This window comes from Diorhabda carinulata, chromosome 2 (assembly GCF_026250575.1).
Source record: "Diorhabda carinulata isolate Delta chromosome 2, icDioCari1.1, whole genome shotgun sequence".
Classification (NCBI taxonomy): Eukaryota; Metazoa; Arthropoda; class Insecta; order Coleoptera; family Chrysomelidae; genus Diorhabda; species Diorhabda carinulata.
The window spans coordinates 24,306,420-24,320,005 of NC_079461.1; the positions used below are offsets into that span (position 1 = coordinate 24,306,420).

At 30.8% G+C, this 13,586-nt stretch overlaps 2 protein-coding genes across 3 annotated transcripts in view; one reads left to right on the forward strand and one right to left on the reverse strand.

The window, feature by feature from the left end:
• The window catches only part of LOC130903759 (glucose transporter type 1), a 555,907-nt gene that overhangs the window by 184,196 nt on the left and 358,125 nt on the right, over nucleotides 1–13,586 (forward strand). The window lies entirely within an intron of this gene.
• LOC130903763 (microfibril-associated glycoprotein 4-like) lies at nucleotides 73–7,352 on the reverse strand. Its single transcript, XM_057816029.1, has 6 exons — nucleotides 7,167–7,352; nucleotides 6,857–6,974; nucleotides 4,076–4,270; nucleotides 1,741–1,962; nucleotides 571–801; nucleotides 73–310 (listed from the first exon to the last, which is right to left on the reverse strand). The coding sequence occupies exons 1-6, from the start codon at nucleotides 7,230–7,232 to the stop codon at nucleotides 138–140; spliced, it is 1,005 nt and encodes a 334-aa protein (XP_057672012.1). The 5' UTR covers nucleotides 7,233–7,352; the 3' UTR covers nucleotides 73–137.

The window sequence follows — 13,586 nt, forward strand, 5'->3', positions numbered from 1 at the left end:
ACTTCTCACTTTTTTATAAATGTGTTAATAATTTGATATCCAGTAGGTGCTTTGACTATCTAAACAGCTCAGTATAGTGTAATTATTTCATGCATATATTGTCAATAAATTTTATATTAATAAGTGAATAATTTTATCTATTTTTCACTAAGAGGTCGGACCAATATTCTAGATCCTGCTAGGTTGTATTCTTTTCCTCTAAAACCGTTCCATTCAAGTCCATGATACTTATAATGATCGGACAATTGCTTATTCATATATTTACCATTTAAGTGACTCTCCCAACAACTTTTGTACCACCAAGCTCCATCTGCAATTAATAGAGGATAGTAAAAAAAAGTAACCGTGGCTGCGGGGAAGTACCTTATTATTCACAATTTATCATAAAATTTTATTTTAGTGATTACTGAAATTATTTATTGTACACTTTTAAATTTTCGAATTGAAACAACAAATAGTTTTTGTACGCTCCTATATAGCTTAGGTACTTATATGCTCTGTATCTTAATGAACGAACGATAGTAATTTAAATTGAACATTACCTTATTCATGTATTTGTATGTCACTTACTATATAATGCTGCGCAATTTCCAGAATTTTCATCTTGATCTACATCATGCGTACTGAACTTGGACTTGAGATGTGGTGTTAAAGCATCTCCTGCATCACCTGAAAATCCTTTCAGATCTTTTAAAACGTATCCTTCTTTTTCTGGACCGATGGTGAAAACTGAATATTGCGCGTAAGCTTTCTTATGTTCTCTATCAGTTAATTCAATTAGTAGTTCGTTAACTTCAAAACCTAAAATCAACATTTAGCCAATACATTTATTCACTAACATATAAAAAGTGATGGAAAGAAAGATTAATTTGAAATTATTCTCTCCTCAGTATGCCCTTGGGAAAGCAATGCACGTTTCATAATGTTAAATATATTATTGAAAATATTTTTAGAACAATTCTCCGCTTTGACATGGTCTTCTAAATACTAGGAATAGCGTTAAAACATTCTTTTTTTAGCGCAATGTTGTTAAACGTAGTGAAGAACACGTATGTGGCTAAATATTTTGAGCAGCCAAAAGCTCGCGAATCCAAAGGGACTTGTGGTAAGCGCTATTAAGATGAAGTGAAAATCCGTTTGCCCATTGGTTCATACACTTCCAGTGCCCCTTTGGAATACTCTTTTTGATCTCTTGGAAGGTAATGAAAATAATGACCATTACTCTGATGTTTGAATTATTAGAGCTTGAATTACCAATGACAGTTGTAAGTTTTGGTCATAGGTAAAACAGAATCCAACATTTTTTAAGCTTCTTTCGAATTTTTTTCCCAACTTAAAATAAAACCTAATGTTAATGCTGTCCATAATCTACAACAGACACTGCAAACACACTGTCACTAAAGGGTATAGTAGCAGGTTGAAACTCGTTATGGAATGCCATTTACTACATTTTCTTAACACATCTCGTATTTACGACTATGAGATTCATTGATCCATTTTATTGTTTTTGTGAGGGAAAACTTCACTTGTAAAATCAGTAAGAGGTTATAAAAGTTCCTCGAAAGAAAATTTTACAAAGATATGACTTTCTCTTTATATGTTAATAGTACAAACATGTTAAGATATGCAATGTCTTACAATAAATTTGCATTATACATAGTTAGTTATCATTGAATTAGTGTCAGAGTAGGACAACAATTGAAAATATCGTTTCGTATATATGAATATTGAGACGTTCACCTGTTATATGATAAATGTTTTCTAAACCTATCCAAAACTCTCCATTGAGATCACCAAATCCAAATTTGTAGTCTCTCCAAGGTAAATAAAAATCTTGGGATCCGTCAAATCTTTTTTGAATATGTGTCCAGCCTCCATCCTTCGTCTCCATGTCACAAAGGACCGTTAAAGGTTCACTACTCATTCTAGGATTAATTTCGTATATACCTGATTTATTATTTCCTACAAAATATATTTTTGCATAATAATATTCCAAAATAATAACGTTGAGAATTATGATTTCATAAGGTATTAGAAATATGATGGGATATTGTATAAAAATGAGTTTTTCTAACATTTTTTTTTTCAATACATCAGTTAAATAAATTGATTCCGACATTCACATTACTAAAGTATTTGTTGATAATTCTATATTATTGACCAGAATAATTCTGGTTCTGGTTTGTTGTTTGTACAAGCGCTCCGAGTTTGCACATTCTAAATAAAAGAGTAGTTTGATTATTGCTTACTGAATTCTAAATTTAAATTTGATAATACATTCCCAGGAAGTGAAGTCAAAAAATCAACCTAATATCAACTTTTCCCCATAAGAAATATTATGTCCCTAATAGGAAACTTATCAATCTACGATCATTTTCCTAAACTCACCAATAAATTCTGCTTGCTAATACAATTCAGCTTATTAGAGAATTTAGGAAATTGATCGTGGGTCGATATATTTATGGTAAGGGACATAATATACCTTATGGGGAAAAGTTGCTGATGGTTTCCTAGCTTCCCCAGAGTAAAACGAAGAGAATATTTTAATTCAAAAAATGATTTTTCGAACAGCCAGACGTAAGAAAACTTCATTTTATGCTTTAATTATTTATTGTACGAGGATATATTGGAAAATTCCTAGCTATAGAATATAACTTCTATAGAATTCTATAGAATCAAATAGAATTTCAATGTTAAAATATTTTATTACTCAACATATCCTCCTCTTAATTGGATACATTCATTACAGCGAACCTGCAACGTCTCTATACCTTTCAAAAAAATGTTTCTTCTTGCTCTGCAAACCAGATCTCCACAGCTTTTATAACCTGATGATAGTCGTACAGAGCCAAAACTAGTGGATAAGGGGGGTGTTCTAGTAATTCAAACCCTAAATCACGAATTTTTTGCATGGCATTATGAGATTTGTGTGCAGGGGTGTTGTCCTACAAAACAAAACAACTTTGGATATTTTTCCGCGACTTTTCTCTTTAATTATTTCCCGAAGAGTGGTTAGTAATGTCGAATAGTAATCTGTAGTTATCGTTCTACCCTTATCCAAATAATCAATCATGATTACTCCATGGCAATCCCAAAAAACTGAAGCAAGAACTTTTCCAGCAGATGTTTGGACAGAAAACTTTTTAGGTCTTGGAGCCAAAGTATTGCCATTCCATCGATTGTTGCTTTGTTTCTGGATCGTAGAAATGTACTCAAGTTTCATCCATAGTAACAATTCGGTTTCGATTAGGACAGAGTGATATACTGTCTACTAGTATTTTTAAGTTTTTGAATTCTCTCATGATGTGGACTCGATGTGAAGATTAAAAGTCTCTAATTTTGGGCTGCAGTGGTTTAGTAGTAGAAGCACATACTGTGGGACGTTTAATAACCAAAGAACAATCTATATATTGTGATGAAAAGATGAAACATTATGTCCGCAGATGAAATAAATAATGAAATTGGTTTTGAAAGGGTGACGGAATTCAATTAATACTAAATTCAGTAATACTGAAAGATATGAATTTAAAGTTTTTTTAAAAACTGAGGTGCTGCTACTGTTAATAGTTTAAACTAAAATTATATAATAGAATAATTAGACCTATTTTCACTCATGCACCCGAAAGTTGAACTATTACTGAAAATCATAAAAAAATCTCATTACTTTTTAAAGGAAAATACATGGACCAATAAAGGCGTTTTGAGAATTAAGTGAGCATTATAAAGAAAAAGACATAGTAAAAATTTATTGAAACTAAACAGATACAGTGATTACATCTGGAGCAAATGAATGAAGGTAAGACAACGAAGAAGATCTATAGGGAACAGTAGAAGGAATGCACCAAAAATAAGTGTTTGAATAATTTAGAATAAAATATGGAGGGAATGAAAGTTATGAATTGGAAAATTAAGGCAAGGGATCGGGCGAATCTGAGCTATGTTATAATGGAAGGCAAGGTCCGCCATATATTGTAGAGCCCCCTAGTAAGTAAATAATTGTTGGATAGATACTAAAGATGCGTTTTACAATACTTAAGTTTTGAGCGGGTCAATACATACATTATTATAAACTTACCACTTTCTAAAATTTCTTGACAATTTCTAGGAAAATTTTTCTTTTCTCCTTTTGAATTTTTGTACAGTCGACAAATAGGTATAGTACTAGTGCCAACTAAAGATTTACAAACTTCTATATAATCAAACGAATCTGGAATGTGGTTTTCATGTTTCTTATCCACATAATCGAGGTCCAATATGAATTTATGGTTTGCTAGAGTTTGAAAAATGAAATAAAATTAGTGTGTTAGAAAATGGTGCAGTATAATAATATGCTTGATTGTAGTAATTGAAAATAACTAAAATTATGTGTTTATCAAATGAATTTGAAGTTTTGAATTGGAAAGTATCATTTATATTTTTTAAAAAAACTAATTAGAATGAAGAATGTTACTTCTGAGTCAACCAATGAACAAATCCGAATAAGAAAACAGAAAATTTTCTATTTTGATGCATAAATCATTAATTTTAATATTAATTCCGTTTTGTACGGATGATATGAAAAAAGGGACCAAATTGTATTAACAATTATCAGAAATATCCAAACAAATGGTGACAAAGATGCTTCATGTTCAAAAGTGAATTGATAATACAACGATATGGAAAGATAGTTTGATTTTTTTTTATATTTCTTGAGAATAAAAAATTCTAATAATTATTTTTTATGTTGATATTTTATGTATTATTCGTGAGTTTTATTGTATTTGAATGTTAATATATGAAATATAATCTACATTTTCTGCTCTGGTTGATTTTCAGAAGAGTCCGGTAAAATCATCTATTATCATAACAAAATTAAATTAAATTGATAATAGTTAAAAAGGTACTTTTGAAAATCAATTATTTTACGGTTATCACATTAAGTGTTATTTTATTGGTTGGTAAATTGATACTATTAGCTTACACAAATATAGTCTGAGAAAACTGAATAGTTGAAAATATTTTTTTAAATAAGCTCAAAACAATAATGAATGAAAAATACTAGTATTATTGTGAAAAAAGCGTCGTATGCTCGATGTACCAGAAATATGGACCAAAAGTAATATTGATGCATGAAGTATAGTAAATCTTCAATAGAGGGCAGTCAGTTGTAAAATTTGTTTCGATGTAAAGAGAAATTTTTCTATAGCGTCAACGGGATTTGAACCCACGACCGACGAATCCGGTGGTTGACGCCTTAGCCCGCACGGGCCAACGACCGCAACAGAATTGATAGTATTTACTAACAGTAATAAGCCACAAAGCCGAGTTATAAACAAACAAACCCACAAACGGGTGAATCTAATATAATTATTTTTTTTTTCATTTCATAATGTGTATTATGAGACAGGAGTTGAAAAACTTAAATTTCCCATTTTTCTTGCTAAACTTTAATTCATATATTGGTATATATTTTCATATTTCTTCTAGATACGGAGCTATTTATTTCAAAGAAAATACTGACGCGAATAAATATAACTAATCCCTAATGTTATCAATGGAAGGTAACAGACTTAACGTTAGTAATTAGTAGCGCCGTTTCGTCTATAAATGCGGTCGTTTTTCCTCAAGTTCAACTTTGTAACGTGTCAGCAAATCAGTATAATAAAATCATTTTCCTTTTTTCAAATTAACAATAGTAATTAAGCCTTTAAAATCTCAAAAAACTGTGACCATGACCTTATAGACTGAAAAAATAGTTTTGCCTTTTTTTAGTATGCCCCTCGGATGAGTTGTTATGTATATTTACTTTCAAATACCGATGAAAAAATTCACTTATAATAGGCTTAAACAACCTAACCAATTATTAGTCTCAATTTTTAATGGATCAGCATTAAGCAATCGCGGCCTCATCCTGCGGTTTTTTCATACGGAATCAACCATGTAAAATTTTGCAAATCCGTTTGGATGAAATTTTCACTGCGTTAGCTATCTCACTGTTATTCTACTATCGCTAAGTACAAGATCACAGAACACTTTTAAAAGTGGATAACCTTACACATAATTTTCAGGGTTATATTCTCGTAACTTTTCTTCGACTTCTCTAATTTAATTGTAATATAAAGAATAATTTTCATTAAACACTAGAAATTCTTGACTTAACTACAAAAACAGTTTTCTTTACATTATTAGTATTAAAGCTAAAGTATCTGTCACAGGTATGTGAAATTTCAGCAGAATATGACTAAAATTGAAAACATAAACACCATAGTAAAAGTGTTGACCTCCATCGTCCAGCACCGTCGTATTAACAGGGTAATGGAAACGATTCAAATTATTGCTAATAGGTGATTAGTATAAAAGGCTTTTAAATAATATTGTTGAGATAGAATACTACAATTTTTAAGCCCAAATTTATTACTTTATCATAGATGTTAATGGATTCAATAAGTTTCGAACGTTCATATATATTAGATAACACTCCCCAAATATATTGGGGAGTGTTATCACAAATTCTCAAGATGTGATTAGTAGATGCATTAGTCAACTATACTAAAATTAAGAATATTTCATGACTCACCCCCAGATTAATTATTGATTTTTGAAAGCAACTGCCACTATCAGTTATGTAACTGAACCACGTGGCAAATATTAACTTTCTATTATGAAAGAGTACGATGGCATGTCGATGAATAAAGTTTTTAAGTTGAAGTACTCACAAAAAATAATTCTCATCGCATAATTTTGGGAAATAGAACGATAGATTGTGCCATGTTTAATGTATGCCACAATGCAATTTGCAAAAATGAGTGCAAGAAGTATATACTATATTAGGCATGACTATTTTTCACCTGAATATATTGATTCCATTATTACTCACCATTGCCATTTTTCTCAAATTGTGTTGAGATAACTTCATCTAAATCATTCGCTTTAACTTTCAGTCCCAGCAGTTTGAAAAACTCCAAATTTGAAGTTTCTTCGCTTCTATCATTTTCCTGTAACAAAATATATGGATTTTACATAAAAAATTCACTTTTTCTGGAGCTTTTATATAAATTCAAATTTCGAGAAGAAGTTTGTCACACATATATCATCTAAACCTAAAGTTGGAGCATGAAACTTCATTGAACTTATTATCAAACTTGTTCTGTTTAAGTTCAAGTTACTAAGAATTTGAAGAAACTTACTTTTACATAAAATATGGCACTTTCACTGAAACTGATGAAAAACGACAATAATATGAATAAAATCATGTCACCAGTGACAATTTTGTGTAAAATAAAGATATGTTACAGTTTACAACTACTCTTTATATTAATTTTTTCAAACCCACATAAAAATTGTATCAACACATCCGGTAAAATAAATATTATATCTAAAACTATGGGGAATTACTTTTGTGAATTGTTGTTTTATAGAGAAGTTCGATAAGCTGATTAAGCCAAATCACAAACATGCCAAGCACGTTTTTGTTGATAATGTTAATAAGATCAAATATTCTTTTGTAAACTTTTTGATTTTTTATCTATCAATAAATAAAACATTTATATTATATTTATATAGTCCTATAGTATTTGAATCATTTCGAGCTTTGGTAGCCTATTTCTGATGACCTAACTCCTAAGAAATTGTTACAACTGAAATCTTCAATTCTTTCTGCTATCTATTTAATCCATTCATCTAAGAGATATAGTACCTCATTTGTAATAACCATTGGTTCCCTGACGCATGGGGTAACTCTATAATCATTCTAATCGGAAAGCAGATGAATCTACTATAATATCGTCGAAGTCTTTCCAACCCATCTTACTCTCACTTGTTCCAATTCCAAGCTCCTCAAAAAATCATTCTTAATCACCAATTCGCCTCTTAGAGTTTTCGATCTACATAAATATTGTTCTCCCAACACATATCTTATCTAAATAATCATCAGGATTCAGTTGGAACTATCTTCTATATTTAAGGTCTATTTGACTCTACGATATGCTCTGAACTTACAAGATTACTGCTGTTGGAGAGATTCTTCAAATCAATTTACAACTTCAAGCTTCTCGACGAATACCATCCAAGGATGTACTGGAATACAAATACGTACCGCTAAGGACGAAGAGATCCTCTCAATAGAGAAGAAGTATAAGAACTGAGTGCTGGGAAACCTTACCTTATGAGGTTTATGTGGGTGAGTTTTAGACACGCAGAAACACTGCCTTTAAAAAGTATCTCGAAATTCTAAATAGAGTATTTTTCTGTTCAAAAGAGGATTAAGACTCTGCTACAACATCTCCGTCTCCCCATTGATGCCTCCCATTCCAGTTTCGTTGCTAGTCTCTATTCTAAAGCTAATAAGATACATTTTATGTGCAATGAATTTTGAATAATTGGCTTTTAGGGGTGAGAATAAATTATAGTGTTGAGAAAATATACATTTGGTTTAATTCTATCGCTCGTGTTTGAATAAAGTGAAAGCATATATTTTTAAATAAATTATAATTGAGAAAACATTGTAATATGCAAAATAGAATACAACTTTAGTAAATGTAATGTAAAATTCTGAAAAATTAAAAATGTACGTGATAAAGTATGATATAACATAATGATAGTTTGCAAAATTAGCAACAAAAAATTCATATTTTAAGGACGGAAGCTATGAGAAAATGTTTTCAGGTTAGTCTTGATGAAAGCACATTTAACAGAGGCCCTTATAACATTTCCACGATATGCTCCGTGCCCTCGGCCTTTTTGTGAACGTTCATTTCTTTGTTTGCGCCTCTTTATTTTCCGCGTTTTGTTGATGTCGCTTATATTATATATTATCGGGTCTCTTTTAAATTATCTCTCGTTTTTATGTTTCGTTAAATGAGCCGTATCAAGTCTTGCTTTATGTCAACTAAAATATATAGTTTTGGCGGAACCAGTGCGGTCGGAAAGTTTTTCCATTGTGAGACTCAGTTTTTAATTATTTTTATTAAAACTACTGAAAAATTTATTATTTCTATCTCAATTTGGAATTATCATCAGAAATTTTATTATTTTTTTGATTTCTTCCATTTCAGTGTTGGAAAAAATGATTTATAGTTTAGTTTCTGAAGACGATAACTACAGACAGTGTAGTTATGAGTGTTAGTGTAGTGGTGGTTTAAACAGTTCATTCCGAATGTGCAATCATATTAAAAAAAATCGCTTTGCAACAACCTTGTAACGATTCAAAACGTTTTTGGTACGGTTGTTGGATATAACATACCGGGAAAACGTATAAAAATTCAAATGTTCAAATATAATTATTTTCAGTACTTTGGCTTTTCACAATGATAAGCTAAGGATATCCAATTTATTTTGTAACTCGTGACCTTGTAAAAATGAATTTTATTGATATTTCGAATACTAGAACTAGTCCTAAAAATTCAGCTCCCAATTTACTTTGTTTGCTCAAGTCCAAAATCTTATATACTTGTGTTATTAGCAAACAAACATTTTTTTATGTGCTGTTTTATTTTAGTTGTCAAAAACTTATTTTTGTATTGAACACACTGTTTATACTACTATTGATTATTATAGCTCTTGCAAAAATTAAGGGATTATATATTGGCTTATGCTACCTCATAACTTGAGCAGCAATCTCATTGGACCTAACTGCCTCCCTGGGTGCTGTATTGTAAAATAGGTGTTGAGCTGTCTCAGTAGCTTCTTGGTAGGAGTCTTTCTCTTATTCCGTAATTTTCTTCAGTTCTAATTCACATAGAAGAATATTGCACGTCCCTTGACACTGCGCAAGTCTCTTGCAATTGTTGCATGGTTGTCACTAATCAGAACTCCATAAGAAAAAAGTGAACAATTTCCTAACCTTAAATTTTATTTTATATTTTGTGGCAATAAGAATTAAAATAACAAAGCTAGGTGAAGTAAACAAGAAAAAGTGGTCAGCTTCTGCCTTGCTTTTGAAGTCTGATGGGCAGAAAAGAGAAACCAGGCGATGGAATTAGATAAGAAAAAAAATACAATATTTGATGGTACTAAAAATGATCAACTGAGTAGTTAAGGGTTGAATAATTGTCAGCTAGCGTGCGAAAAAAATTATAAAATCGATTTGAGAAAACTTGAAATTTATAATAAAGGTAGTTTAAGTAATGTAGTAATTAATAAAGATGATCAGCAGGATATTTAAGAGTGTCATGATTTTCGGCGTAATATTACATTTGATTGCCCATGCCGGAGATTGATTCGCTACTCCGCAGTTTTTACCCCCTGCTAAAAACCTTACCACCATCAAATAGCTTGACATTTTTTTATGCATTAATTGATAAAACGAGTCAACTGTATCAATTTCACATGACCTGAAATGAATCGAAGGTAATTTGTTTTAAACCAGGTTTATAACGACTGCTAACGTATAATCCACCGTTTTCTATGTTTCTGACTATTTTTGTAATTTTTTAAAATATCTAAACAATCACTCGATAACGCTATATATTGAAGATAAGATTATGATAGCGACAAAAAATCGTCGTAGCAAAATAAAAAAAATAAAATATATCATGAGATAATCGAAAAACTATTGATTCATATACATTAATCTAATTTATTGAAATAACTCCATTTACTCCACCTCAAGATGCAATAGATTACAAATTTCTTTCAGTTTTTTTCTTAATGGGTAGAGAAAATTCTAGTTAGTTTATATGGATAAAACTCGAATAGATTAAATAAAAAAAAGTTTAATCACTTCCTCCACAGTAAAGACCATCATTTTCGTTCCCATTTATTTCAATGAGACTTTTTGGTACGTTCCCTGAAATACAAACAGTTTCCCATTTTCTTGATGTCTATGTACATTTTTGCAGCCATTTTATTCGCCTTGAGTTTTCAGTCGTATTCTATAATGTTCAACGACGTCTCCAATTGTCTTCTTCTCGCATCTCTCTACACGGTGAGTCAACAAGAATTTCTCACTGAATTCTTTTTGTTGCAAAAATATCTATTTTTAAATTTCCTATTTTCTAGGAATAAATATGCTCTGAGCTCTCCAATTATTGTAATACATGAAATTCACACAGCATAAGATTTATTTATTTATGGCCTATATCATCTTTTCCACTTCTGATTATAAAAAGTAAAGTGAATTATGAATTATATTTTGCTAGATTAGTTGCTACTACTCATATTTCATGTTGAAAGAATGATTTGAGTTCGATAAAAAAGTTTTATGAAGTTTGAAATTGGAGAAAATATTTGGATATGGGTACTTTAATAGTATTTCTTCATGAGGACATTTCTCTTTTTGTTTTTAGGACTGAATTAAACTCATTTATCATTGACGTCAGTCTTACTACCAATAACAATTTAGAAACTTGTTCGTAACATAGTTCAAATGCCGCTCGAGATGCCTACGAAAAATATGGAGAAGTATCTAAAGTATTTTGTGGAAGAAGTTTTTTTATACCCTGTGGTGCGTTTAACTTTTGAATAATGTCATTGAGATGAAGGTTCAATTAAGTACATCCATCATTTCAAATCTGAGAAGACTGTCTTTATTAAATTTGAGTTTGAGAATTGTATAGACGTCATGTATTTTTCAGTGAAATCAGCAATACAATAAAAAATATGAGCCAGAAAACTCTAAAATGCCAGATTATATTTATTTTCAATACCATTGCTCAGATAGAAAAGGGAAAAAATTAATGAATGTCAAAATATATTAAATATATTTTTCATTAAAACAAAAATGTCGAAATTAGATCGGCTCTGACAGTTATGTAACTAAAACTTTTGCTTTGTAATTTGTATAAATCTTTAATCTGTACTTTATTTCACTAATAATAACTGTTTCATCCTGTGTATGAATTCATTAAATTCAAAGTTCTGTAAAAAAGAAAACAGATTTTTCTCGAAGTGCACTTTTGCTTATGAAAACTGGAGTATGCTTAACGACACTACTTGTGAGAGATAGAATTCAAATGAGCTGTGTATATAATTTGTAGGAATCCACATTGAACAAAAAGAAGTTGATGAATAGTAAACAGTTTGTGATATCGAGTTATGATACGTACTTGAACACAAACATATTATATACAGGGTGCTAGCATAACAAAATTCATTTATTAGCAAAAATTATAGGAAGAGACATATTCATTATCTGGAAAATATGCTGATATATTCATAACGAAAAAGAAAAAATACACTTTTTTGCTCACGAAAGGTAAAAAGAAGAAATATAATTCACTGCTAGCCAGTCATTACTCTAGAAAGAAGACAATTCTCATTATTACTCCACAAGCAATGCATACATTGTGAAAACTCATTTGGAAATCACGTAATTCAGACACTAACGGTCGCAGAATTAGTCTTGATTTTATTGCGAATTATTTGTCACTATAGTCGCGAAACAAGTTGGTGCTCCAGTTTTTACACTATTGCTCTCAAATTCATCAGATTTATTGACAATGACTCAAATAATCCGCAATTCGAAGCCTGCCTGACCTAATATGACCATCAGAGTAACGGATTTGTGGATATGTGTGTTGTGTTGATGCAAGGGAACACCTAGGTGCAACTTCCCTCGACGTTTCATTTTGATTCACATACATGATTTTTAAATGAAATTGGTATAATAGGCATCTGTACTCATAGTTACGTTTCGTAGCTATGTTAAAATTACGCTTTCAACATCCAAAAATATGGTTAGCCCTACTGAAGGTGGCATCTTGATTATTTCGGCGTGACGAACCTCGATGCTTCCTTCTTTGAATGTTTGATGTCGATACCATAGTGAGAGGTATCAATCTACCAAGAAAGTTCACTTTGTCTTTACAATACTGCGTCAAGATAACTGCATATGTTTTTTCTCGTTTGCTTGTGAGCAGCTATTAACACTAATGGTACCCATTGTATAGACGACATTCTTAAGTCCAGTTTGAATATATTATGCATATGATCTCAGAGACGACTATCTGAATTATTTATTGCATAATTTGACCCATCGACCTTGCAACACGGAATCGTGAACTTTTAAAAAAATATCACCTGCACGTTCTGCTTCAAACGATTATCAACTACAACTAAATTCAAGAAACAGTGTTTCACCATATCATATGATATGAATATCCTAGTGTAAACACCAAATCTTTGTGAATATTCATTGAAAGTAGCTGTCTTACACGCGTGTATTTAATGACCATTCTTTGGTAGACACGATCCTTTAGATGATACTGAAATGTGGTTCTCTCGACTTCTGGCTTCTAAAGTAAGCGAGCTTAAAAAAAGTCAGTCTCGTGTGTCTATATATAGAAGGTTAAAATGTGTCCTGAGGATAAATTTTTTTTATTTATAAATTGGGGTCGAAGCTAATTCTCGTATTACCCCAAGTGAGATTTTCAGCAGACGTTCAAAAATGTATTTGCTCTTTGCTATCAGAATAGAGCAACTGAAGGTTTTTTCAGATACTTTACAAATTGTCTGTTATTGAGGAATATTTTTATGGGTTCATTATGTTTTGGTTTAAACTACTGAGTTATCAAAATTATCTGTTTTCAGGTAAAGCAGTTAAAAAAAAATAAGATTAGTGGTATTCATTATATTTTTCAATTTGTTCTTTATAACGTCTTATACAGATA

Excerpts from the sequence above, each read along its gene's own strand:
- LOC130903763 (XM_057816029.1), bottom strand. The coding sequence starts at position 7,232 with ATGATTTTATTCATATTATTGTCGTTTTTCATCAGTTTCAGTGAAAGT. Across the intron at positions 4,271-6,856 it reads ATTTGAGAAAAATGGCAATG|CAAACCATAAATTCATATTG; the intron begins GTGAGTAATAAT and ends TTCAAACTCTAG. Across the intron at positions 311-570 it reads AAATTGCGCAGCATTATATA|ATGGAGCTTGGTGGTACAAA; the intron begins GTAAGTGACATA and ends TATTAATTGCAG.